At 53.2% G+C, this 23,564-nt stretch overlaps 3 protein-coding genes across 7 annotated transcripts in view; 1 reads left to right on the forward strand and 2 right to left on the reverse strand.

The window, feature by feature from the left end:
• Nucleotides 1–4,135, forward strand: part of PALM3 (paralemmin 3) — an 8,584-nt gene extending 4,449 nt beyond the window's left edge. The window contains exons 4-8 of one of the 2 annotated variants that reach the window (XM_021704983.2): nucleotides 65–207; nucleotides 345–429; nucleotides 2,016–2,061; nucleotides 2,173–3,354; nucleotides 3,580–4,135. In XM_021704983.2, the coding sequence (XP_021560658.1) occupies nucleotides 65–207; nucleotides 345–429; nucleotides 2,016–2,061; nucleotides 2,173–3,354; nucleotides 3,580–4,043 (1,920 nt within the window). In that variant the 3' untranslated portion in view covers nucleotides 4,044–4,135. Of the gene's footprint in view, nucleotides 1–64; nucleotides 208–344; nucleotides 430–2,015; nucleotides 2,062–2,172; nucleotides 3,355–3,524 lie in introns of both variants that reach the window. The other variant, XM_021704984.2, reaches the window with a different exon arrangement.
• Nucleotides 4,136–4,950: 815 nt separating this feature from the next.
• On the reverse strand, nucleotides 4,951–19,876 carry IL27RA (interleukin 27 receptor subunit alpha). Of its 3 annotated transcripts, none has more exons than XM_044917762.1 (14): nucleotides 19,612–19,876; nucleotides 19,055–19,172; nucleotides 15,388–15,488; nucleotides 15,086–15,243; nucleotides 13,447–13,606; nucleotides 13,272–13,345; nucleotides 11,044–11,227; nucleotides 10,752–10,940; nucleotides 8,854–8,955; nucleotides 8,620–8,778; nucleotides 6,024–6,149; nucleotides 5,545–5,638; nucleotides 5,246–5,339; nucleotides 4,951–5,128 (listed from the first exon to the last, which is right to left on the reverse strand). In XM_044917762.1, the coding sequence occupies exons 1-14, from the start codon at nucleotides 19,703–19,705 to the stop codon at nucleotides 5,012–5,014; spliced, it is 1,770 nt and encodes a 589-aa protein (XP_044773697.1). In that variant the 5' UTR covers nucleotides 19,706–19,876; the 3' UTR covers nucleotides 4,951–5,011. The 3 variants fall into 3 exon arrangements, with proteins under 3 accessions (XP_044773697.1, XP_021560660.2, XP_044773692.1); XM_021704985.2 differs by having other exon boundaries at nucleotides 15,331–15,488; XM_044917757.1 differs by having other exon boundaries at nucleotides 15,331–15,488; nucleotides 19,055–19,168; nucleotides 19,608–19,876.
• A 149-nt stretch (nucleotides 19,877–20,025) lies between these two features.
• RLN3 (relaxin 3) lies at nucleotides 20,026–22,963 on the reverse strand. 2 transcript variants are annotated; one of them, XM_021704986.1, is made up of 2 exons: nucleotides 22,565–22,963; nucleotides 20,026–20,794 (listed from the first exon to the last, which is right to left on the reverse strand). In XM_021704986.1, the coding sequence occupies exons 1-2, from the start codon at nucleotides 22,845–22,847 to the stop codon at nucleotides 20,598–20,600; spliced, it is 480 nt and encodes a 159-aa protein (XP_021560661.1). In that variant the 5' UTR covers nucleotides 22,848–22,963; the 3' UTR covers nucleotides 20,026–20,597. The 2 variants fall into 2 exon arrangements, with proteins under 2 accessions (XP_021560661.1, XP_044768224.1); XM_044912289.1 differs by having other exon boundaries at nucleotides 20,026–20,805; nucleotides 22,561–22,963.
• Between the last annotated feature and the right edge of the window lie 601 nt (nucleotides 22,964–23,564).

Raw genomic sequence — 23,564 nt, forward strand, 5'->3', positions numbered from 1 at the left:
GGGGGGGGGGGGGGGGGGGGGGGGGAGTCAGTGTGCACAGCCCGAGCTGCCTTCCCATGCCCAGAGGAAGTCTCTCCGGGAGCGTTGGCTAATGGACGGGTCGGCTGAGGGGACGGAGCGGCAGGAGGAGTCTGTCTCGAAAGACCCCCAGTCACCTGAGGGCCAGGCTCAGGCCCGAATCCAGAACTTGGAAGACAGCTTGTTCACGTGAGTCGGGCCCCTGCCAGCCTGGCTAGGCCAGGTCCCCAGGTCCACTCCAGGGAAGTGGCAAATTGGGGATTGGTGGTGGCGGGGGAGCATTGAGCCTGGGGGCCTGGCTCCCAGCAGCCTCCTCTCTTCCTCAGACTCCAATCCCAGCTGCAGCTGTTGCAAGGTGCATCCACAGGTGCCCAGCACAAGTCCTCAGGCAGGCCCTCCTGGCGCAGACAGGTGAGGGGCCAGGGGAGCAAACTGGGGGGGGGGGGGAGGCGGCCAGCAGGGACAGAAGCAGGATTTCTCCAAGTGCAGTTTAACCAGTGAGTCCTTTGCTATTTCTTTGCTTTGTGGTCTTGGACAAGTCGCTTGCCTTGCTCCAGCCTGTTTCCCTAGGTCTAAAATGAGAATAGCAACAGCACACAGCTGGATGAGATGAGGGGGCGGGTCAACAAGATCATAGCTTCGCACCAGGCACGGGCATGAGGAAAAGTTTTCCTGTATGATTGCTTATATGGCCAGAATGAGGAATACAGTGGGAAAATGGGGGGGGGTTGCTCATGGAATTTGGCCTCAGAGTGAGGAATGGGTCACCATGAGATGCTCTTGTGATCTGGGGCATCCACATGGGCTTTTGTTTTAGTAGCACTTTTATTAAGATATATTCTGCATGCTATGCAACACACAGGCTTTCGACAACTTCACATTAAAATCTGGCTCTCTGGGTTGTCCCTGAAGTCCAAAGATCTGGCAACATTTGTGCCTGGCCACAGTGAGGTGCAGCTTTTCCACAGTCGCCCGCTCTCCCTGATGTCTGACCTTAGCTCCTAGGTGCCCATTTCAGGGCACAGAGGGAGAAGGAGCCCTGTTCACAGATGTGGGAAGCACTTGTTGGGTTTTTAGCATAGGCCAGGAGTTCTTGCCAGAGAGGTGCAAGTTAGGATTCCTGGCCCACGGGAGCTCACTGTCCAAGAGTCTGTGATGGGGGGAGACCTGGGCAGGGGAGGAGCACAGAGGAATCACCTGAGTGAAGCTGGGGGTTCAGGGAAGGCTTCTTGGAGGCAGTGCCATCTATATTGAATCTGAGTGGGAGCCAGGCAGGAGTGGAAAGGGAATTTCAGGCAGAGGAAGCAGCCCATGTAAAGGCCTGGAGGCTGGAAAGAGGATAAGATCAGAGAACTGAGGAGGAGATCCCTGGAGCTTGGCCATCCCTCCGCTCCCCTCCCTGAGCCCATTTTCATACTCTCGCCCTGCCCCCCCCCCCCGCCCCACACTCCAGCTACGCTGACCCTCTTTTCTAGTTCTTGAACTTGTGTAGCTCATTGCAGCCCCAGGGCTTTTGCACTTGCTTTCCCCTTGGCCTGGAATGCCCTTACCTACCTCTTGACTCAGGGCTGGCTCTTCCTACCCTTCGGGTCTCTCTCTGTTCAGTGTCACTTCCTCCAGAGCCCCTCCTCCTGCTTTTTTATTTTTTCTGCCATAGTCTTGCTCACTCCCTGGCATCACCTGTTTATGTTTATACCTCACCTCCCCGGAATATAAGTCCCCATAGCAAAAGGCTTAAGTAAGTGTCCCTTCCTTGTCCCACAGCAACCTCAGTAGCTGACAGAGTAGGTCCTTAATACAGAGCTATGGCTCATGGACACAGTATTGATTAAGCACCTACTGTGTGTGAGGCATTAGAGCAGGGAGTGATAAGACAGGTGAGGAAGGCTGAGGGTTTGGTCCTGAGCGAGATGGGCGGGGGGGGGGGGGGCCCCCATGCGGGGGGGCTGGGGGTGGAGACACCGGCTGGCCTGACCTTGTCTCTGCCATCCCTGCAGGGTCACCGACCTCTCTCCCAGCCTACCGTGGAGGCAGGTCCCACAGGTGGGTGTTTGTGCTCAGGCCTGGGGGTCCCAAGAAGAGGGGCCTGAATCTGGGGGGCCAGAATCTCACTGTCACCCCGTCTCCTCTCCTTTCCTCCTCTCACTCCCCAAGACCACGCTGATCTGAACAAGAGAGCCTCCCTACCAGCTGGACCAGTGGACACGTCCCCAGAGTCCCCCTCTGAGCCCAGAGATGAGGCTGTCAGGGCTCCACCAGCCCTGAGGTTGTTCCCTGGGGCAGCAGGGGCCTCCTCAGAAGCCAATGGCCCCTGCCCTGGACCCAGCCCCCTTCCAGAGCAGGAGCCTTGTCAGGGGCAGGCAGCATCCAAGGGGGGCGTGGATGAGGCCAAAGAGGGTGTGGTGAAGGTGGTATGGGAGGGGCTGAGGGCCACAGAGGACTGTGCCATGGGGGCCACGGGCCCAGAGCTGGAGGCTAAGGTAGAGGAGATGGTGTTGGAGGCAGCTGGGGACAGGCAGGAAGCCAGCTGCCCAGAGCTCCCCTCCTGGGTGACAGAGGACAGGGGCATCGTGGAGGTGGTCTGGGAGGGGGTGGGAGGACCGGACAGCAGAGACTCAGAGGCCACAGGGGAGGCGGGCAGGGGCCAGAAGGCTGCGCGGACTGGCTCCTCGAGGCTTCAGGTGAGACTGGAGGGAGCAGCTCCTGGAGAAGGTGGCGTTCCCAGGGGCAGCCCTGATGCTGATGGGCCAGGGGGCTCTGGAGGAGAGGAGGGGTCTTTCATTTGGGTGGAGAGGGTGACCCTCAGCGAGGAGTGGGAGGAGCTGGTGGTGGAGGGATTGGAAGGGCCAAGGGTGTGGGGAAAGGGGGGAGGACCTGAGAGTCCACTGGGGGCAGAGAGGGGGGCAGGGGAGGAAGCCTGGGAGGCAGGGAGAAGCCAAGCAGAGGAACCAGTGGGCGGAGGAAAGGGGAGTGAGGAAAAGGCAGGGACAGAGCAGGAAGGAGCAGACATGTCTCTGATGGTGGAGAGGGAAGGAAGCAAGCCAGAGCAGACAGGGGGTGAGGAAAAGCTGGGGACAGAGAGGGAAGCAGTTGAGGGACCTCTGAGGGCAGAGAGGGAACAAGGCGAGGAGCCATTGCGAGTAGAGCAGAAAGGAGGTGAGGAAGAGCTAGAGGCAGAGAAGGAAGATGAGGAACCATTGGGAGTAGAGCAGAAAGGAGATGAAGAAAAGCTAGAGGCAACTGAAGAGCCATTAGTGATGGAAAGAAAGGAAGGCAAGGAATCACCAAAGGTAGAGAGAACGGGAGGTGAGGAGCCACTGGAGGCCGAGGAAGGAGGTGAGGCGCCATTGGAGGCTGAGAAAGGAGGAGGTGAGGCGCCATTGGGGGCTGAGAAAGGAGGAGGTGAGGCGCCACTGGGGGCTGAGAAAGGAGGAGGAGAGGAGTCACTGAAGGCAGAGAAGGGAGGAATCGAGGCACCAGTGAAGGCAGAGAAAAGAGGTGAAGAGCCACTGGAGGCCAAGAAAAGAGGAGGTGAGGAGTCACTGAAGGCAGAGAGAACAGGAGGTGAGGAACCACTGGAGGCAGAGAAGACCGAAGCAGTCGAGGAAGATCCGAGTCCAGAAGAGCAGAGAGAGTCCGGGGGAGGACAGGAATGTCAGGCAGAGGAGGTGAGTGAGGCAGGGGCTCCCTTGGGGGCCAAGGAAGAGTCAAGGCCAGAAGAAGAACCCCAGCCCCAGGAGAAGCACGAAGGCTCCCTGGAGGAGAGATCTGTAAGACCCCAAAGCCCTGCTCAGGGCCAGGGCCCCTTGGGGGACGCCACACCCCTCCTGGCGGAGACCTCCGCCCCACAGCAGCCTGCCGAGTGCCAGCCACTTCTTCGGGCGCAAGGGCCCAGGGCCCACCCCAGCGCCCGGCCCGTGCCCACCTATGCCCCCGCCCGGCAGCCCGAGCCATCTGCCCCTGCTGAGGGTGAAGAGGCAAGCGGCCCGAAGCAGAAGACGTGCCAGTGCTGTGCGGTCATGTGAGCCCACGCCCTCCGCCCCGCCCCCAGCGCCTCTCACAGCTACCTCGGCCTCTTGGCGTCCAGCGGCGGCTTCCAGGCACATGCGCGGGGGGGCCCCCCCCGGGAGCCAGCTGGCCCGCACGTCACCTCCTCCCGGGCTTCCGGGCGCTTCCCACTGCCTGTGACCCTGGTCCCCGTCTACGACAAAGCCTTTATACTTGAAAATAAAACGTTCAGGCATTCGGACAGTTTGAGTGTGTGTTGCTGGCACGGGACCGGCTCAGCACCTGCGGTTGGGAAAGCAAAGGGCTTCCCTCCTGCTGCTGGCGGAGATGGAGTGGGTGTGAGTACAGACGCGGCTGCTGGACAAAGTGCCCCAGCTACAGGAGCTATACGAGTGTGAAAGTGTATTTCTCTGGGTGGCTCAGAGTCCCGCAGTCCCTCGGGGACTGAGCTTCCTTTCCCCTTCTTGCTCCACCGTCCCCTCCGGTTAGAGCTGGATCGCGGGCACACTGGTGCTCCAGCCCGTGGGCGAGGGTAGAGAGTGCGGAGGAGCCCTGACCCCGTCCGGGCCTCGCCGGGGCCTCAGCCCACGGCACTCCTGCCCGCAGTCTGCAGTCTGCCGGCAGCGGGAACCCCGGGCTGCACCCGGCTGCGGGGCAGGGCGGAGGGCAGCGGGGCGCCCAGCTATGGTTAGCAGCAGGACAGATCCGGGGAGGGAGCTGCCGCTCACATTCATACATGGTCCTTTGCTCCCTCCTCCATCCGTATATTCCCAGGAGGGCCAGGCCCTCCTTTGTAGGGGGTCCTTCAACCTCTTCTTCCTGGCTGGGTGTCCTCAGGCAAGGGACTCAGCCTCTCTGAGCCTCAGTGTCTTCATCTGTCAAATGGGCACCCCTCTCCTGGCCTGGGCTGGGTTCAGGCCAGAACTTGGGACCTGGGGGAGGGCCCAGAAGGCCCAGCTCCTCGGGGGTGGGCAGGAAGTGTTTCTCATAGCCAGAGTCCAGCTGGGGGGGGGGGCCGGGGGGGCTCCGGAACTGGTAGTGGCTCCATCTCCTCCACTTTCAGGATGGGGAAGTCCCCGGGGGGCTGAGCCTGCGGCACCTCCTGGGAAGAGAAGAGACGGGGATTCTGCCCCCACCCATTCTCCCCGACCTGCCGCCACCCACTCCCCGCATTTGCCAACTTCCCAGAGGGCCCAGACAAACCAGCCTTTATGCTCACCTCCATGTGGGGCCGGCCACAACTGCTGTTGGCCGGATCTGGAACCTTCTCCCAGACCCAGCGGGGCAGTACCTTGTGCCGAAGATGGAGGCACCTGGCCAGCAGGTCAAGAGGGCAGAGAACCTAGGTGACCTGACACCCAGGCCCAGAGTGCAGAGCCCAGGAACGTCACGGAGCCCTGAGGCATCCCCTCACTTCTTGCCGCCCTCCCCCCCCCCCCCCCCCGCCCCACAAAGCTGAGCTAGTGTCCAGCTGCCCTCCCGACCCGGGGAAGAGACCCGCATGTCCGACAGCCTCACCTTCCAGAGGTGGCCAGGCTCACACCACAGCCCGTCAGGAGCAAGCCCCACAGCAGAAAGACACCCGGCAGAACTTTCCACTTCAGGGTGTTATCTGAGGCCAAGGGGCAGAAGAACATTTGGATACCAGGGATGGGCGAGGGATCAGGAAAGGATCATGCATGGGGCAGGGCTTGGGTGGAGGCAGGTAAAGGGGGGATGCTTATGAGTGGGTAGGGGCTAAGTGCGGGGAGATCTTGGGGTGGGAGTGGGGCTTGTGAATAAAACAGTCATCAGGGATAGGTTAAGGTCAGGGAGGGGTGAAAGGGTCAGAGACACACACTGCCTGATAATCCAGAGTATTTAGAAGGATCAGAATGCCCCTGAGGCGTCATCAGTAACCACCCCCAAGTCAAAAGGTTGCTCATTCACTGAAACCCCTATCTCCTTGAAATTGAGCAGGTCCCCTCCTATGGCAGTCCCACCCCAACCCCCCCTACCTGGTAGGTGAAGCCGGAGGCTGGGACCAGCTGGCCCCTGTCCTGCGATGGTGGATGCGGTCACCCACAGCTCACAAGGACCCCAGGGAAGGTCGGGCAGGGTGATGTTCTGGGTGCTGCCACTCACTGAAGGACACACCAAGAGGTTGGGGAGGCAGTCAAGTCCTACCTCAGGGCCTTTGCATGTGTTTCCTCTCTGTCTGCAACACTCTCCCCAGATATCCACATGGCTCCCGCCTTCAGGTCTTTGCTCAAATTTCACCCCCTCAGTGAGGCCTTCCCTGACCATTAGAAAGTTAGCTCCACAAGGGCCATATTCCCAGCACCTGGATCAGTGGCTGGCACACAGAAAGCACTCAAAAAGGATATTTATTCAAGTAAATAAAAGAAAGAATGAGCATCATATCCCCCATCTGCACACTTATCCAGTGAATGGAGATTCTCCCTAGACGGGAAAGACATGCACCTCCCAGAACTATATTTGTTTACTTGTTTTTACTAAACTGCTCTTTTTTGCTTTTCTTTTTTTTAAAGATTTTATTTATTTATTTGACAGAGAAAGACACAGCGAGAGCAGGAACACAAGCAGGGGGAGTGGGAGAGGGAAAAGCTGGCCTCCCGCTGAGCAGGGAGCCCGACAAGGGACTTGATCCCAGGACCCCGGGATCATGACCTGGGCCGAAGGCAGACGCTTAATCAATGAGCCACCCAGGTGCCCCTCTTTTTTGCTTTTAAGCCAAAAGAGGAAGTAGCTTTTTGGTTTGTTGTAGGATGATGGGAGACATGAACACTGATCGAGCTCTATTGCCATAGAAAGACATCCAAGCTAAATCAGCAGGTGAAAAAAAGAAAGTTGCAAAACATCACAGTCGTAAGAGATTGAGAGGCCAAACTATAGTCTATAACATGGTCCTCTTTTTAAAATAATAATAATCCAGGGGCACCTGGGTGGCTGAGTTGGTTAAGCATCCAACTTTTGGTTTTGGCTCAGGTCATGATCTCAGGGTGGTGAGACTGAGCCCTGCATCAGTCTCTGCACTGGGCGTGGAACCTGCTTAAGATTCTCTCTCCCTCTCCCTCTGCCCCTCCTCCTCCTCTCTTCCTTTCTAAAATAATAATAATAATAATAAATGTATATATATTTAATAATATAGATATATATAAACATTTTAATCTAAAAAAAATAAAAATGGGGCACCTGGGTGGCTCAGTTAAGGTTAAGCATCAGACTTTGGCTCAGGTCATGATCTCAGGGTCCTGGGATCGAGGCCCAAAGCAGCCTCTGTAATCAGAGGGGAGTCTGCTTCTCTCCCTCTGCCCCTCCCCCCATTCATGCACATGCTCTCTCTCTCTCTCAAATAAATAAAATCTTTTTTTTTTTTATTTTATTTGAGAGAGAGAAAGAGATAGCATGAGAGGAGGGAGGTTCAGAGAGAGAGAAGCGGGCTCCCTGCCGAGCAAGGAGCCCGATGCGGGACTCGATCCCGGGACTCCAGGATCACGACCTGAGCCGAAGGCAGTCGCCCAACCAACTGAGCCACCCAAGCGCCCATAAATAAAATCTTTTAAAAAATAAAAATAGGGCGCCTGGGTGGCTCAGTTGGTTAAGCGACTGCCTTCGGCTCAGGTCATGATCCTGGAGTCCCTGGATCGAGTCCCGCATCGGTCTCCCTGCTCAGCAGGGAGTCTGCTTCGTCCTCTGACCCTATCCCCTCTCATATGTTCTCTCTCTCTCTCATTCTCCCTCTCTCAAATAAATAAATAAAATCTTTAAAAAAAAAAAAATTAAAAAAATAAAAATAAAGCCATAAAAATTTTAATCTGATGATCAATACATACTTTTGTAACATGGAATCATGGCAAAGTAATTATGTTAAAAAATAGGCTTTATCAGTTAGAGACAAATGCTGAAGCACTGATGTAGTTAGGGGTAAAATGACACAAAAGACTCTAGAAAAAGGGCGCATGGGTGGCTCAGTCGTTAAGCGTCTGCCTTTGGCTCAGGTCATGATCCCAGGGTCCTGGGATCGAGTCCCGCATCGGGCTCCCTGCTCCGCGGGGAGTCTGCTTCTCCCTCTGCCTGCCACTCCCCCTGCTTGTGTTCCCTCTCTCACTCTCTCTCTCACAAATAAATAAATAAATAAATAATCTTTAAAAATTTTAAAAAAATAAAAAGGAATTTGTCTTCTGAGTAAAAATGTAGCCTATACCCAAAGGTAGGAAAAAGAAATAAAAATCGTACATAATGCTGTTGACATTGTGGGCAATCTCTTTTCATATTTGTGCCTCTGCTTTGCTCAGTGCCAGGTTTATTTTACACAAATGGAACCACCTTGTGGAGTTTTGTCAGCTTTTTATCCTTTTCACTTAATAAACATGACAGGCATCTTTCAATGTCAATAAATATAGATCAGAGTCTTCGTTTTAATACAATATCCATTATATTGATAGCCACGAGGGTTATTGTCCACTAGGGAACAGATGCCATCAAAGATTTTCCCAGGGCCTGAGAGGGAGGCAAAGGGGCCCATCTGGGGACAAGGGTGGGGTAGACTGATGGGTGGGTCTTGTGGGGGCAGGAGGCGGTGAAGCTCACCATTCATGCAGACAGAAGGCCTGGTCCCGCTCTGTACACACACGGTATAGTGGGTGAGATGGCCCCGGAGTTGGTGCCTTGGGACCTCTCCCCACGCTATGGCGGGGGTCCCTGGGGGGGCATCCTGGAGTCGCCAAAGCACTGGCCCAGCTAGGGGTGCTGGGGAGAAAGCCAATGGGTCAAGGCCAGCCAGGGTTCCAGGGGGATCCCCCATTCTCCAGTTCCACCACTTACCCAGTTCCTCTCTGAACCTCCAGACTGGGGGGGCAGGGGCCAAGCCCCAAGGAGACACTGCTGTCACTGTGATTCGGTAGGGGACCCCTCCTTCAAAATTCCCTGGTTGGTGGAGGAGCAAACACAGTCAGAGTTGGCTCGCCCTCCCCTACTCATTTCCTACTCGGTAGGCGTCTTCATTTGGGTCTCCTGAAGGACATGCTGAGATAAATACTTGGGTAACAGTAATTTTTCTGGGTGGTAACCCCACAGAATGCCAACAGGGCAGCTGGGAAGTGAAATAAGGAAAGAAAGGCAGCTAGTAAATGAGAACAAGTTCCCAGTGCAGGCAATCCCACCGGCGACCTCTGGGAGCCCATCCAAGGAGGGAGGAAGCTGGGATAGTTATCCACCAACACTTATTAGTAATTGGTGACGGGCGGCATCTGAGGCGACTTAAATCACCAGCACTTCCAGACTGCTGCTCAGATAGGCAAAATGCTTCAGGGACCAGAGAAAGCCTTCAGGCCAGGAAAGGCAGGTGCCAGACTGGGAGATGCTCAAACACCAGGCTCTGGGTGGGATCCTGATACCCCCCATCATGGTGGGTGAAGCTCCTGAAGTCCCTTCGCAAAACCTACTGATGCTGCCCAGCCTTCCCCAAATGGGAATTTTCCAGAATCGGGGCTCCTCCTTCCTTAGGAAGAACTCTCTCCTTCCTAAATGTTTCACTCAATACATTCCCGTGCTCCCCCAAGTTCTTTACACCAAGGATGGGCTCCTCAATGCCACACCCCAGCCCAGAACTCATTGCAAGCCCCCAGACCTCAGCAGCCAACAGCCCCATGGACAGCTCCATTTGGATGAACATTTCCAACACAACATATCCAAATGGATCCCCAAAATTCTGCCCCAGGACCTCCAATCAGAACCTGCCTGCTTCTCTCCCTTCCTCAGTTCCCACCTGGTACAGCCCTGACCCCTTCCCCAGTCTACTCCCCTCAAGAGCAACCAGAGAGCAACTGTTAGCTACTGAGTCAGGGCATATCCGTTTTCTGCTCAGAACGCTCCATGGTTCCTATCTCATACAGAGCAAAAGCCCAAGTCCTTCCTGTGGCCCACCAGGTCTTGCACAATTTGCTTGTCACCTCCCTGCCCTCACCTCCTCCCACTCTCCCCCTCATTCCACTCCAGCCATGCTCGCTGTTCTTCTAACACATCAGGCACATTCCTGCCTCTGGGCCTTTGCACTGTCTGTTCCCTCTTGCTTTTCCCTCAGACTTCCTCATAGCTCCCTCTCTCACCCCCTTCAGGTCTTGGTTCAAACACTGCTTTTCCAGAAAGGCCTTTTCTAAAAACCTTTCTTTCTAAAATATCAATTCTGCCTCGTCCCCTTTGCCCTGTTTTATTTTTTTTCCCCAATTACATTACAGATGTACATGGTTAGTTGTTGTTGTTTGTTTCATTGGGCTGCTCACTCCACAAGAAAGTCAGCTCCATGAGGATGGGGATGTTGCTGAGAGAGAGAATGGTGTGATGGTTCAGGGCCTGGCTTGAGGGGCCCGAGTATGTGGTTCAAATCCTGGTTCTACAATCTATTTGCTGTGTGGCCTCGGGCAAGTTGCTTCACCTCCCTGGGCCTTTTTCTTCATCTCTACCTCGAGCATGATAATAACAGAAACTTACTTCATAAGGAAGTTTGAGGAATTTAATGCTGCTGGTAAATGCCAGTAGACATCAGCTGCTATCACTGCATACACCAGTGTCTAGAACATGGCCTGGTACGTAGTGAGTGTTGTCAATGAACGCTGCTTGCAGGAATTAATGACACTTTAACCACAACATTCTCTCCTGCAGGTCCACTCGTCAGTCTGCTCTGCAGTAGCTGGGATGGGGACCCAGGGGTCCCAGGGCCTCACCTGGCAACAGAGCGCTGAGGCTCTCACGGGGAAGCCGGATCCAGTTGAGGTCCTCCAGGGGATCCCCGTCTCGAGCCCAGTCCACCACGTGCTCCTGCAACTCCCCAGACCCCTGCTGCCAAGTCACCAGCAGCTCTGTGCTGCCGGCAATGTGGCTGACCACCACGCCGTGGGGGGCGACATCGGGACCTGGATGGGGGTTGGAGAAGTCTCAGCTGTCCACTCGGGAAGTCCCCGCCTCCCTCTCCAGGGCGCTGCTCCGAGGAAATTCACAGCACTTCCAGAATCTTACCCAAGCAGGCCAAAGAAAGGTTGGTGAGAGGCTCCCAGCTCGTGGCATTGACGGCAGACACCCTGACCCACTCTGCCTGGGTGGGGATGGAGGAGCTGCAGCAGGGAGCCGTCTTCTGGATCAGCTCCTGGTCTTCAGCCTGGAACCAGACTTTATAGCTCATCTGCACGCAGTGCCCCTGCTCCTGAGGGACGAGAGGAAGAAGGGGTTAGTATCTCCCATTTATCAGGCACATGCTGTGTATCTCAGTGAGGTCCACCTGACAAACCAGTCAGTGAAATATTTCTGTTGGCTACACTTTACAGATGAAGAGACTAAGTCTCAGGGGGCCTCAGTGGCAGAGGGGACATTAGAATGCAGTTCCAGGACCCAAACTAGGGGCAAGTGAGTAAGGCACTCCCCTTGGGTGCAAAAATTAAAGGGGAGGATACCAAAAACCCAATAATCAAGAAAAATTATATTTTATTCTATCAAAATTAAGGCCAAACAACCCATGACAAACAAAATTTCAAGATTTTCAGTACAGACAGGATCTGACCCTGCACTTGTATGAGCCTGCCTTACTCGCCTCATCCTAGTCTGTGTCCTGTGCAATTCTTTGGGATTTCAAAATTCCCACTGTTGTACAGAGGAAAAACTTTTGTAGATGAATATCCTGTCTAATAATGTTAACTGATCCTAGAACCAAACTCCTTTTGATGTACTAAGACAAAATCGTGGGGGGTGGGGGCTGGTTTTAATACTCACTGAATTTTTTTTTTTTTAAGATTTTATTTATTTATTTGACAGAGAGAGAGACACAGCGAGAGAGGGAACACAAGCAGGGGGAGTGGGAGAGGGAGAAGCAGGCTTCCGGCAGAGCAGGGAGCCCGATGTGGGGCTCGATCCCAGGACCCTGGGATCACGACCTGAGCCGAAGGCAGACGCTTAACGACTGAGCCACCCAGGCGCCCCAGTACTCACTGAATTTTTAAATATTCAGATACATGGGGACTTTCTGGACAGTTTTTATGATCAATTCCCAGCACAATCTGTGTTCTAATTAGAGAATTCTTTAATGTGCCCTGCATCACCTCACCACTTTGAAGTCCCTGGAAACTGGTTCTATGGCCTGGCATGTGGTTGACTTCGGTAAATGTCCTAATTGTATATGGAAGAAAGGCATGTTCTGACATTTCCTATGTGAGTCCATTAGGTTGTTTGTTAATCACATGTTCAAATATTCCAGATCTTGACTTGTTTTCCAACTATTATGGAATCACTGATGGGGTGTATTAAAATCTCCCACAATGGTTGTGGGTTCATATATTTCTCTTTGTAGTTCAATTTTTGCTATATGTATTTTAAAGCTATATTATTAGGTACATACAGATTTAGTGCTCATCTCATATTGGTGAACAGCATATTTGCCATATGCAGTTACCTTATTTTCCCTTTATCTTCTACAGAATATTACAATTAGAATACTTTATTATATATTCTTTAAAACATGAGAAAAATGGGTTATCTGTGTTTCATTTCAGTATAGTAAAGGGTGTTACAAAGTATGTGTTATGATATAGAGACACCGAGGCTGTGAACTGCTGTTTGAAAGCCAGTGAATCTCAGCTCTGCCACTTACCAGTTGTGTGGTCTGAAGCAACCTCTCTGTGTCTCACTTTTCTCATCTGTAAATTCAGTTAATATAAACGAGCGTGTAGGCTAGAACCTGGCACATAGTAAGAGCTCTGTGTTATGTGTGGTTAAAATTAATATTAGATTGTGTGGCCTAAGATGGTATGGGCCCTGTTGTTCTGTTCCTTGCCATATTTACTGTGAGCCAGGGCCTAGCAATGCCTGGAACACAGCAGATGTTCAAAAGATTTGGATCAGTGAGGATGGCTGCATCATTGTCTATGATCTTCTAATGCCATTTTGATACTAGCATCCAAGCCCTGGCACACTGGGACGAATTTTACGGAGCTGAGCCTAGTCTTGCTTTCAAACCTCTGCACCTGCTGTTCCCCCCCCTTCTTGGAACACCTGTACACACCTTCATGTCTCAGCTCAGATCTCCGGAGGCTTGCTTTGTGCCCAGCACTATGCTAGGGCCTCTCTGAGCATCCCCTCCTTGGAGACTTGGAGCAACCTCAAGAAGGTGGCATCGGAACTGCTGTCTCATTTACACTGGTGTTATGTGGGGCTTCTTGACATGTGCAGAAAGAACGGAACTGCTCTCCATAGCTCACCTTCCATAGAAGCAGGGGTTCCTGTCTGCCTGGTGTCCCACAGAGGTTCCCAGATATCCATATATCTTTTGGAGCTGTCAAGGATGAGGGAAGCAGGTACAAATGAGAGTGGCCTAGAGGTACAGACTGCTAGGAGGAGAGAGGAGGTTGTAGGGGCAAGCCTGGAGACCCTCACCAGAGGGCAGTGTCTGGAAGGACAAAATGGGGCTCCACTCGCTCCACAGATCCTCTTCTTTCTCCATTCGGCAGCGGCCACGCACCTCATAGCCAGTGGCCAGCTCCAGGTCCTGGATCTCAACAGGGGTCAGGGGCATGGACTTCACTTCTGGTTCCAGCTGGGGGATAGAGGAAGAGAGCAGTGAAGCTGAGGACTGAGTTGAGAGTACTTGACCTGATATGTCAGCAGGCTCCAACTATCCTGCTTTGTCCCAGACCATGGGGGTTCTCAGGACACAGGGCTTTTGGCTTTGTAATTAGGATAATCCCCGGCAAAAAGAGGAGATGAACTGGCCACCCTATGAGTCACATATAGCAGCAAGTAGTAAATTCTATTATTATCCCCATTTTACAGTTGAGGAAAACTGAGGCCCAGAGAGGGGAAGTGACTTGCCCAAGGTCACAAAGCAGAGGAGTGCTGGAGATGAGATTCATACCCGGGCAGTCAGATTCCAAAGTCTGCATCTCTCAACCTTTCTCTGAATTGCATGAATAATCACAATGACAACTCTCTTCTACCTTGTGATGTTTTGCATGAGGTGGCTGAGACAACTGGTTATCCCCAGTATCCACTCTCCCCTTCTTCCTTTGGAAATAGAAGCCCTGAGTATCAGCTGGGAATGTGGCTGCCAAGAGTAAGGACTCCATTTCCCAGCCTCCCTTACAATTAGGTGAGACCATGTGGCTGTGTTCTGGCCAATGAGCTAGGAGAGGAAATGATACTGGTAACTTCTGGGTTGTACAAAGTACATGGGCTGGTACCCCAACTCCTTCTGGGGTCTCCTTGCTCTAGAGTTCTCTTCCATTTTTCTTGCTGTGTGAGCTTGGTAAGGTGCTGAACTTCTCTGAGGCTGGCTTCCCCAACTATGAAATAGATATCTTAAAAGCATCTACTACAGGGGCGCCTGGCTGGCTCAGTCAATGGAGTATGCGACTCTTGATCTTGGAGTCCTGAGTTTGAAACCCATGTGTGGTGTAGAGTTTACTTAAAATAAACAAAAATTAACAAATAAATAAATAAAAGCATCTACTATAAAGGGAGGTTGGGAGGGACTCATCAAGATAATCCATGCAATTAGCCTGGGACCTGATGCACAGCAGGTGCTCAGAAACGTCAGCTGCCTTTATTCATTATTTTGGGGTGTTTATTTAAACCAAGCCTTGCTCCTCATCTGTAAAATGGGTAGGTATAAAATGTACCTACTTCAAAGAGTTCTTGTAAGGGTTCAACAAGGAGCCTAGAATAGTGTCTGGCACACAGCAGATGCTCTCTAAATGTCTTCTATTATTCTTATTTTAAGGTTAATGTAAGCTACTGGAGGCCTTCCATTCATTCACAAAAATGTTAGAGGAAGTTTACTGAGTTTCTCAAAAATTCTAAGTGGAATTTGGGATTGGGATTGCATGGAATTTTAGATTATTTGGTGGGGGGGTGATTTTTTAGCTGAACAAGATGCATGTACAGGCCTTTTGTGGGAAATGTGGACAGACTATAAGGACAAGTAAGGAACGGGCTCTGGGCTGGGTCTCTGATTTGGGGATGATGCCCTGGGCCCTGCCTGGAATAGGGTGGGGAATAGGGGGCCCCTGACACTCACCAGGGTCCAGGCTGTCCCCTGGCATCTTTGATAGTAGAACTGGCAGACCAAGACCTTATGGGGTGGCCACACAGGCGGGGCCCAATGGACAGTGGCCTCCAGGGGCTCATCCTCTGAAAAGTCCACGTCAGGGTACAGCCGGGGGGCATCTGGCTTCACTGAGGAAGGGGAGGCCAGATGCATTAAGCCAGGGCCTCCGGGACCACCCACTCCACACAAAGCACACCCCCCACCCCGCCTGTTACTTCGGGTTTCCAGGTTCACGAAGACTGGGGGCCAGAGAGTCTGGCCTGCCTTGGTACCCCAGACAAGCAGTTCATCAGACATGGTAAGCTGTTCCCGGAGGACGGTCACCCAGCTCTGTCCGGTGGGCACTGCCACAGTCCACGTTCTGTTGGAATGGCTGTGGAGAAGAGAGGTGGGGATGGGGGGTGTGGTGTATATGGGGTTGGGTCCAGAGCCATAATGATAACTCCTCTGCCTGGGTTCAAATCCCAGCTCTGCTGCTTCAGAGCTGTGTGACCTTGAACAAGTGACTTGACTTCTCTGTGCCTGTGTCCTCAGCTACAAAACGAGGGTGATAGAAATACCCGCTGAAGAGCTGGAGAGTGAGGGGAATCAATGAGCTAATAAACAGGTTGTGTTTAGAACAGTGCTGGGTGCCCAATACATGTGAGCATTGCTTATTGTATTTATTGGCACCTACTTATATGTCCGCACATTTACACTTACGCAACTACCCGGTCAGCAAAACACCTAAGTATATGATTGATGATAAAGAATAGTCTTCAGGGCACCTGGGTGGCTCAGATGGTTAAGCGTCTGCCTTCGGCTCAGGTCATGATCCCAGGGTCCTGGGATCGAGTCCCACATCGGGCTCCCTGCTCCTTGGGAGCCCGTTTCTCCCTCTGCTTCTCTCTCTCTCTGTCTCTCTGTCTCTCATGAATAAATAAATAAAATCTTAAAAAAAAAAAAAAAAGAACAGTCTTCAGGGTGAAGAGGATGCAGTGTGATGATGTGGTGAGGAATGACAGTGCTATTTCAGGCAGGGTGGCCAGGAGAGATCTCTCAGATGAGACTTTTGAACAAAGGCCTGAAGGACAGGAGGATGGAGCCGTGCAATACCTGGGGGAAAGCATTTTAGGAAGAGGCAGCCACGGCAGGTGCAAAGGCCCTGAGGTACACTCACTGATGTGTTTGAGGAACAGCAAGGAGGAGGCCTGCAGGACAGGAGTGGAACGACTGAGGGGGACAGTGGGCGGAGGTGAGGGCAGGGAGGTGACAGGAAGAGTGTGCAGGGCCTGGCGGGCCACAGGAAAGACTTGGGCTTTTACTCTGAGTGAGGTGGGACCCCTGGAGGGCGGGGAGCAAAGCAGAGATGTGCCTGACGCAGATGGTCACAGGCGCCCCCTGGCGGCTGTGGCGGAGAACAGACTGTGGGCTTGAAGGTGCAAGCCAGGGGCCCGAGGGAGGAGGTTACTAACTGCACGGCCCAGGTTAGCCATGATGGATGGAGGTTGGACCAGGGTGGGTGCCCAGGAAGTAGAGAGTGTCAGATTCCGGATAATGTAGAAAGTGAAGCCGGCGGGGCGCCTGGGTGGCGCAGTCGTTAAGCGTCTGCCTTCCGCTCACGTCATGATCCCAGAGTCCTGGGATCGAGCCCCACATCGGGCTCCCTGCTCAGCGGGAAGCCTGCTTCTCCCTCTCCCACTCCCCCTGCTCGTGTTCCCTCTCTCGCTGTGTCTCTCTCTGTCAAATAAGTAAATAAAATCTTAAAAAAAAAAAAAAAAAAAAGAAAGTGAAGCCGGTAAGGCTTGCTGACAGACCAGATGTGGGTGACAGCGAGCCGGCGTTGAGGATATCCTGAAGGATTAGATTTCAGAGGTTCAGAACAAGGCCTTCATAAAACAACAGCAACAACAAAAATGCAGGTGTTGGTGAAGATGTGGAGACACTGCAGCCCTAGTACACTGCTGGTGGGAACGGAAAATGTCGCAGCTGCTGCAGAAAAGTTTGGCAGTTCCTCAAAAAGTTAAACACAGAATTGCTATAGGACCCAGCAATTCCACTCCTAGGCATAGACCCCAAAGCATTGAAAACAGGAACTCAAGAACTTGTCCATGTATGTTCATAACAGTGCAAGTCACAATCGCCAAAAGGTGAAAGCAAACCATATGTCCACCAACAGATGAATGGATACACCAAGTGTGGTGGATCCATACAGTGGAATATCACTCAGCCATAAAAAGGAAGGGTGTTCTGATTCCTGCTACCATGTGGATGGACCTCAAAAACATGCTAAGTGAAAGAAGCCACACAAAAGGCCATATTTCTTATGATTCCATTTGTATGAAACGTTCAGAACAGGCAAATCCATACAGACAGAAAGCAGGATGGTGGTTGCCAGGGGCTAGTGGGGGGTTGGGGGGTAGGACAATGGGGAGTGACTGCTCATGGGGATGGAACTTCCTTTTGGGGTGATGAGAATGTTCTGGAACTAGACAGAGGAGGTGGTTGCACAACACTGTGAATGTACCAAATGCCACTGAATTTTTTTTTTTTTTTAAGATTTTATTTATTTATCTGACAGAGAGAGAGGAAGAGAGCACGAGCAGGGGGAGGAACAGGGGGAGAGGGAGAAGCAGACTCCCCGCTGAGCAAGGAGCCTGACATGGAGCTCGATTCTAGGATGCCAGGATCATGACCTGAGTGGAACTTCAGTGGTTCCACTGAGTGGAAGCCACCCAGGCACCCCATGAATTGCTCATTTAAAAATGGGTTAGCTTTGGGGCGCCTGGGTGGCTCAGTCGTTGAGTGTCTGCCTTCGGCTCGGGTCATGATCCCGGGGTCCTGGGATCGAGCCCCGCATCGGGCTCCCCGCTGGGCAGGAAGCCTGTTTCCCCCTCTCCCCCTCCCCCTGCTTGTGTTCCCTCTCTCGCTGTGTCTCTCTCTGTCAAATCAGTAAATAAAATATATTTTAAAAATGGGTTAGCTTTATGTGATGTGAATTTATCTCATTAAAAAAAAGGGGGGACCTTCTCTGACTCCTCTGTCTTACACCATTTAAAACGAGGCCCCTCTGGAAAGGAATGGCGGTGATGATTGCACAACAATGTGAATGTATTTAATGTCACTGAACTGTGCACTTAAAAATGGTTGAGAAAAAAAAGAGTAAATTTTATGAGTATTTTACCATCATTAAAAAAAAAAACAAAAACAAGTGACGCCTGGGTGGCTCGGTCAGTTAAGCGTCTGCCTTCGGCTCGGGTCAGGATCCCGGGGTCCTGGGATCGAGCCCCACGTCAGGCTCCCTGCTCTGCAGGAAGCCTACTTCTCTCTCTCCCTCTGTGTGCTCGCTCGCTATTTCTCTCTCAAATAAATAAATAAATAAATCTTAAAAAAAAAATACCCACCCACCCCACCGTGGTTCCCACCTTTCAATGCCCCTTTACTCCTCCCTCACTTAGCCAAATTTGAAATGAATTTGAGTTTGCAGGTGTGATTCATCACGAAGGAACCCAGGTCTCCCCCTTGACTGTGGGCTCCACGAGGGCCAGGCTTTCTGTCTACCTCTTTCATTGCTGCATCCCTGGCACCAGACCAAAGTATCTTTTTATACCCTCAGAGAAGTTAGGCTACCTGCCTAAGGTCACACAGCAATAAAAAACAGCTCTAATTATTAAGCAACTTCTCTTTGCCAATGCCTAATTCACTGAATCCTCACAACAAACGCTGGGAGGCAGTTTCTTTATTATCACCTTTTGACAGTGGAAGAAAGAGAGGCTCAGGGAAGGAAGGTGACTGGTCTAGGCTCACACAAGGAAATGCTGAAACCTGGAATCGAAGGGCTGGAGAGGGGGAGGGCTGCGGAGCAGAAGTATTGGGGTCCTCTCAACCTGAGTTATGCTGGGACCTGAGTGGCCACCCCTCTAAAGCCTCAGTTTCCCCAAGTCAGCCGGTCGTACTCACTACTTCTGGCTCTGGAGGTGCAGCGTGGAGGGGGCTCCCAGGTCCCCAAGAGCTTCCCACGAGCAGTTCAGGTCGCCCAAGGGTCCAACTCCATAGCACTGCAGTGGCCCAGGGCTGTCTGGAGAGGGAGGCGGGGGTGGGGTGAGGTAGGGAGGGTGTCCCAGGGAAGGGGCTCAATTGCCCCATCCTGCACATCCCAGAACCTGAACTTCCCCCGACTTCTGCCAATTGTGGAGGGCGATCCGGGGGTCCCTTCCGGGGATGAGCAGCAGGAAGGGGGCGCTGGACACCCCTCCCCAGGCTTCGGGCATAACTCCTCCCCTCCCTCTGCCAGCCACATCCTGTTACCACCCCGGGGCCTCGGGCTCCCACCTCGCGGCCGACCCCCCCTCCCGCCACCCCGTGCGCCAACTCCTCTCTCCGCCCGGTCCCCGCCCGGGGAGGTGCAGGGTGGCGTCTGCACCGGGGGCGTTCATGCCGCAAACCTGCGGTGCAGGTGGAGCCTCGCGGCGAGCGCGGCGGCCGAGCGCCCGCCACGGGCTCGCTCCACAACTCACCCTGGGACCGAGTCCGGTGGCCCAGCAGCAACAGCAGAGGCAGCAGCACCAGCTTCGGCCGCGGCCGGAAGGGGGCGGCCCGGGCCCCCCGCATGGCGCCGCACCGCGGCCCGAGTCCCGCCAGGCCCTGGCCGGCCCAGCGCGGCCGCCCCGCTCGCCTGGCTGTACGCCCCAGCGCCGAGCGGCGACGGGAAGCGCCCCTCCCCTCCCAGCCGCCTCCGCACCTTGCGCTCCGGGACCCCGCCCCTTCCCCGCGGCGGAAAGTCCCCGGCGGCGCCGGCTGGGGCTGCGGAAGGGGAGGAGGGACGGCCTGGGGCTTGCGGCGGCCTCCGCCGCCGAGAACCCCTGAAGCCCGTGCGGCGCCCAACACACCCCTCCGCCCCCGCTATGTTACATTCACACGCCGCAAAGTCCTTTGGAACTTTTATTATTGGGGTTGAAGAAGGTTCTGATCCGTCCCCTCAGCGAGCCTCCCACCCCAGAATGTGAAGGGAACCCAGGGCTCCCACCACCAGTTCTAGGGTCCCCAGCTTTAGAACCCCAGCAGGTGGGGCTGGAGCGGGAGGGGCTGAAGGCAGGGAGAAAGGGGTAGGCGAGGGCTGGAATGGAGCAGGAACATAATTTGGGCTGGTCGGGAGACAGAGGCCGCAGTTGGGGCAAGAGAGAATCAGTTAGGGCAAAGGTCTGGATGAGGGTAGATCGGTTTGGGTAGAGTAGGGGCACCGTTAAAGCAGAGAGGGATGTAGGCTAGGCAAAGACATGATACGGCCTGGGGAGAGGTCAGGGGTCAGGACCAGAGGTTTCCATTTGGCCAGGTAGGGACAGTTTGCTCAGGGTGAGGATAGGCTGGTCAAAGGTCAGGGTCATTTAGGGGGGACTGTGTCTAAGTGCACAGGCCTGATCTGATTTGCGGATGGATGAATGCATGAGAAGCCAGAGACAGGTGCCCAGCTGGACCCTGGGCCCCTGGCCACCAAGTCACTGGTCTAGCAGAGGCTGCTGATTTCACTCTTACTGCACCCCCACTTGCAGCAGTTGCTGGAGAGGCCCGCCACGACATCACGGCCACCACGCAGAGCCCCCAGAGTCCCCTCATAGAAAGCCCGGGGGTACTTGGTCAGGGCCAACCACTCGCTGGAGGCTACTGCCTCATCCAGCTCACTGTCTGGGTCCGAGTCTGCATCTGGGAAGGGGAAAGATGAAAAGAGTTAGTGCTTGGGGCTCAGTTTCTGTCACAACCAGAGTCTGGCTGGCCCAGCTACTTCAATTCTTGTGATGCAGCCTCATGGTCAAAGGTTTTATTCCATACAGACCCAGGTTCCAGCTTTGGTGGGCAAATTATTCAACCTCACTGAGCTTGCCTTTTCTCTCTTGTCATTTCTTTTCTCCTACTCTTTATTTATTGAGAACCTGATGGTTAAGAGTATGTGTTTGGGGGGCACCTGGGTGACTCCATCAGTTAAGCCTCTGACTCTTGATTTCGGCTCAGGTCATGATCTCAGGGTCATGGATCGAGCCTCGCGTAAGGCTCTGCACTCAGTGAAGTGGGGAGTCTGCTTGAGGATTCTGTCTCTCTCTCCCTCTGCCCCTTCCCCCTGACTCATGCTATTTCTCTCTCTCTCTCAAATCAATCAATCAATCTAAATAAAAATAAATAAATAAAATGGGGCTCTTAAAAAAAAAAAAAAGAACATATGTTTGGGAGCTGAACTAAGCACCAATCCAGCCTCTCTGAGTTATAATCCTGAGCATATGAATTTACTTCTCTGACTCTTGGTTTCCTTCTCTGCAAAGTGGGGGTACTAATAACTCCTATCTTCTAGAGTTTTATATGGAGTAAATGAGATAATTAATACTCAAAGAAAAGCTTAGAACAGTGTCTGGCACACAAGAAGCATTCAAAATAGCCCTGATCATTTATTGAGCACTTATTATGTGCCAGACACTGTTCTAAAGGATTTAGTGGATTAACTCCTTTATTCCTCACAATGACAACCCCATGAAGTGGGTGCAGCTGTTATCATTTCCAATTTCCAGACGAGAACACCGAGGCACAATTTGGTAGGCTAACTAGTGCAAGAAAACCCAGCTATGGGGGTGCTTGGGTGGCTCAGTTGGTTGAGTGTCTGCCTTCGGCTCAGCAGGAAGCCTGCTTCTCTCTCTCCCACTCCCCCTGCTTGTGTTCCCTCTCTCACTGTCTCTGTCAAATAAATAAAATCTTAAAAAAAAAAAAAGAAAAGAAAACTCAGCTATGAAGTTGTAGGGCTGCTACTTGAACCCAGGCAGTGTGTCTTTCCGGTCCATATTCATACCATCATCATCACGAACCCCCCCCTTTTTTTTTTGGCCAGGCTCCTGCCCCTCATGAAACTAGGCCCCTTGCCCCCTGCTTGAGCCCTGACTGAACCCCTTGCCCAGTTTAGGATGGTGTCCTAATCTGTTTTTGACTCAGTGTTGCCACTTAACCATCCTGGGAGATTCAGGGACTGGGCCTCCTATTTTCGGATAAAGGGGCTCGGAGAGGGTAACCAACTCGTTAGGAAGGTCACCTGCTAGGTGGCAAAATCTGGCCTTGTGTACCCCACACTACCTTCCTCGGAGGTTGAAAAGCACTTCAGTGTCAGTGTCTAAATGGCATCCCACCTCCCACCCCACCCCCCATCCTAGGAGTTGTGCAAGCAGCAGCCTTGCTTAAGGCAGGCTCACACTCGGCAGGTGCTCCAGAAATAGTAGCTAGTTCTTGGATGACTAGAGGGTGTGGATGGCTTGCCACCCTGTCCCGGCTCTGCTAACTGGCTCATCCCACCTCCGCCCAACTTTGAGGCCTGGGCAAGTTCCTCCAGTTGCACGTAGTAGGACAGGGACTCTTCTGCCCCATCCCTGGCTCTTTGGACCATCCCATGTCCCATCCACTGTCCACCCCCTCCCCCCACACGCTACCTCCCAGCCTCACCCGTAGCTTCAGGAGCCAGGAGGTCCGACCGTCTCCACCGGGAGCCCCCGCAGGTGAAGATGACTGCCCGGATGAATTCCCGGCCGCAAAGTTTCACTCCATAGGGCGATGCCCAGGCCTCAGCCCTCAGCCACAGCTCCCCAGCCAGCACCCACACGGTCAGCAGCAACAGCAGCGGGTGCTTGGCCATGCTGGACAGGAACACCTGGGACTCTGGGGCACAGCGAGGCAACTTCCCTGGGTGTCTGTGACTCTGCTGCCTCCTGGCCCCCCATTTATACATCCTGGCTCCCCCCACCTGTCATGGAGAAGGCAAGTGACCTCCTTTATCTCCTTCAGCAGAGGGGATAAGGGCATGGCCCCCCCGCCCGACCTTTCCCGTTTCCAGGACCAAGTGATAACCTTTAACCATGGATGGGGTGACGTGGTCCAGCTCACTGTCATCTTCAACAGAGAGGGTGAGAAGGTCTCAGTTCAGCAGAGACCAGGAACCCAGACCCCACCAGATGGGAAGAGAGGACACAGCCAGATACCACCCCCCCATAGGACCTCCTCCATGAATAATATCAACAATGATAATGAGCATTTCCACAGTATGGGCTGGGTTGTGAGGCCAGGCACCTCTCTAATTATTTTATATCTACTTAATCCTCCCAATAACCCATGATAATGGTTCTCAAATTTAAGCAAGCCTCAGAATCTCCTGGAGGTCTTGTTAAAACCCTATTTTAAAATAGGGCCCTATTTACAGAGCATCTGAGAATCTGCATTTACAACAAATTTCCAGGCTTTGCTGATGCTGCAGTGGTCCAGAAACCACGCTTTTGAGAGCCCCTGGACTATGAGATTAGGACTAAGATTATCCCCATATTACAGACAAGGAAACCGAGGCACAGAGTGGTGACAGAAGGTGCCCACGCTCAGCTAGTAAGGGGGTGGGGTGGAGATGGAGATTCAAACAGAGCCATCTGGCTCCAGAATCCATGCCCTCCAAGGGAAA

Source organism: Neomonachus schauinslandi, chromosome 1 (genome assembly GCF_002201575.2).
Source record: "Neomonachus schauinslandi chromosome 1, ASM220157v2, whole genome shotgun sequence".
NCBI classification, from domain to species: Eukaryota; Metazoa; Chordata; class Mammalia; order Carnivora; family Phocidae; genus Neomonachus; species Neomonachus schauinslandi.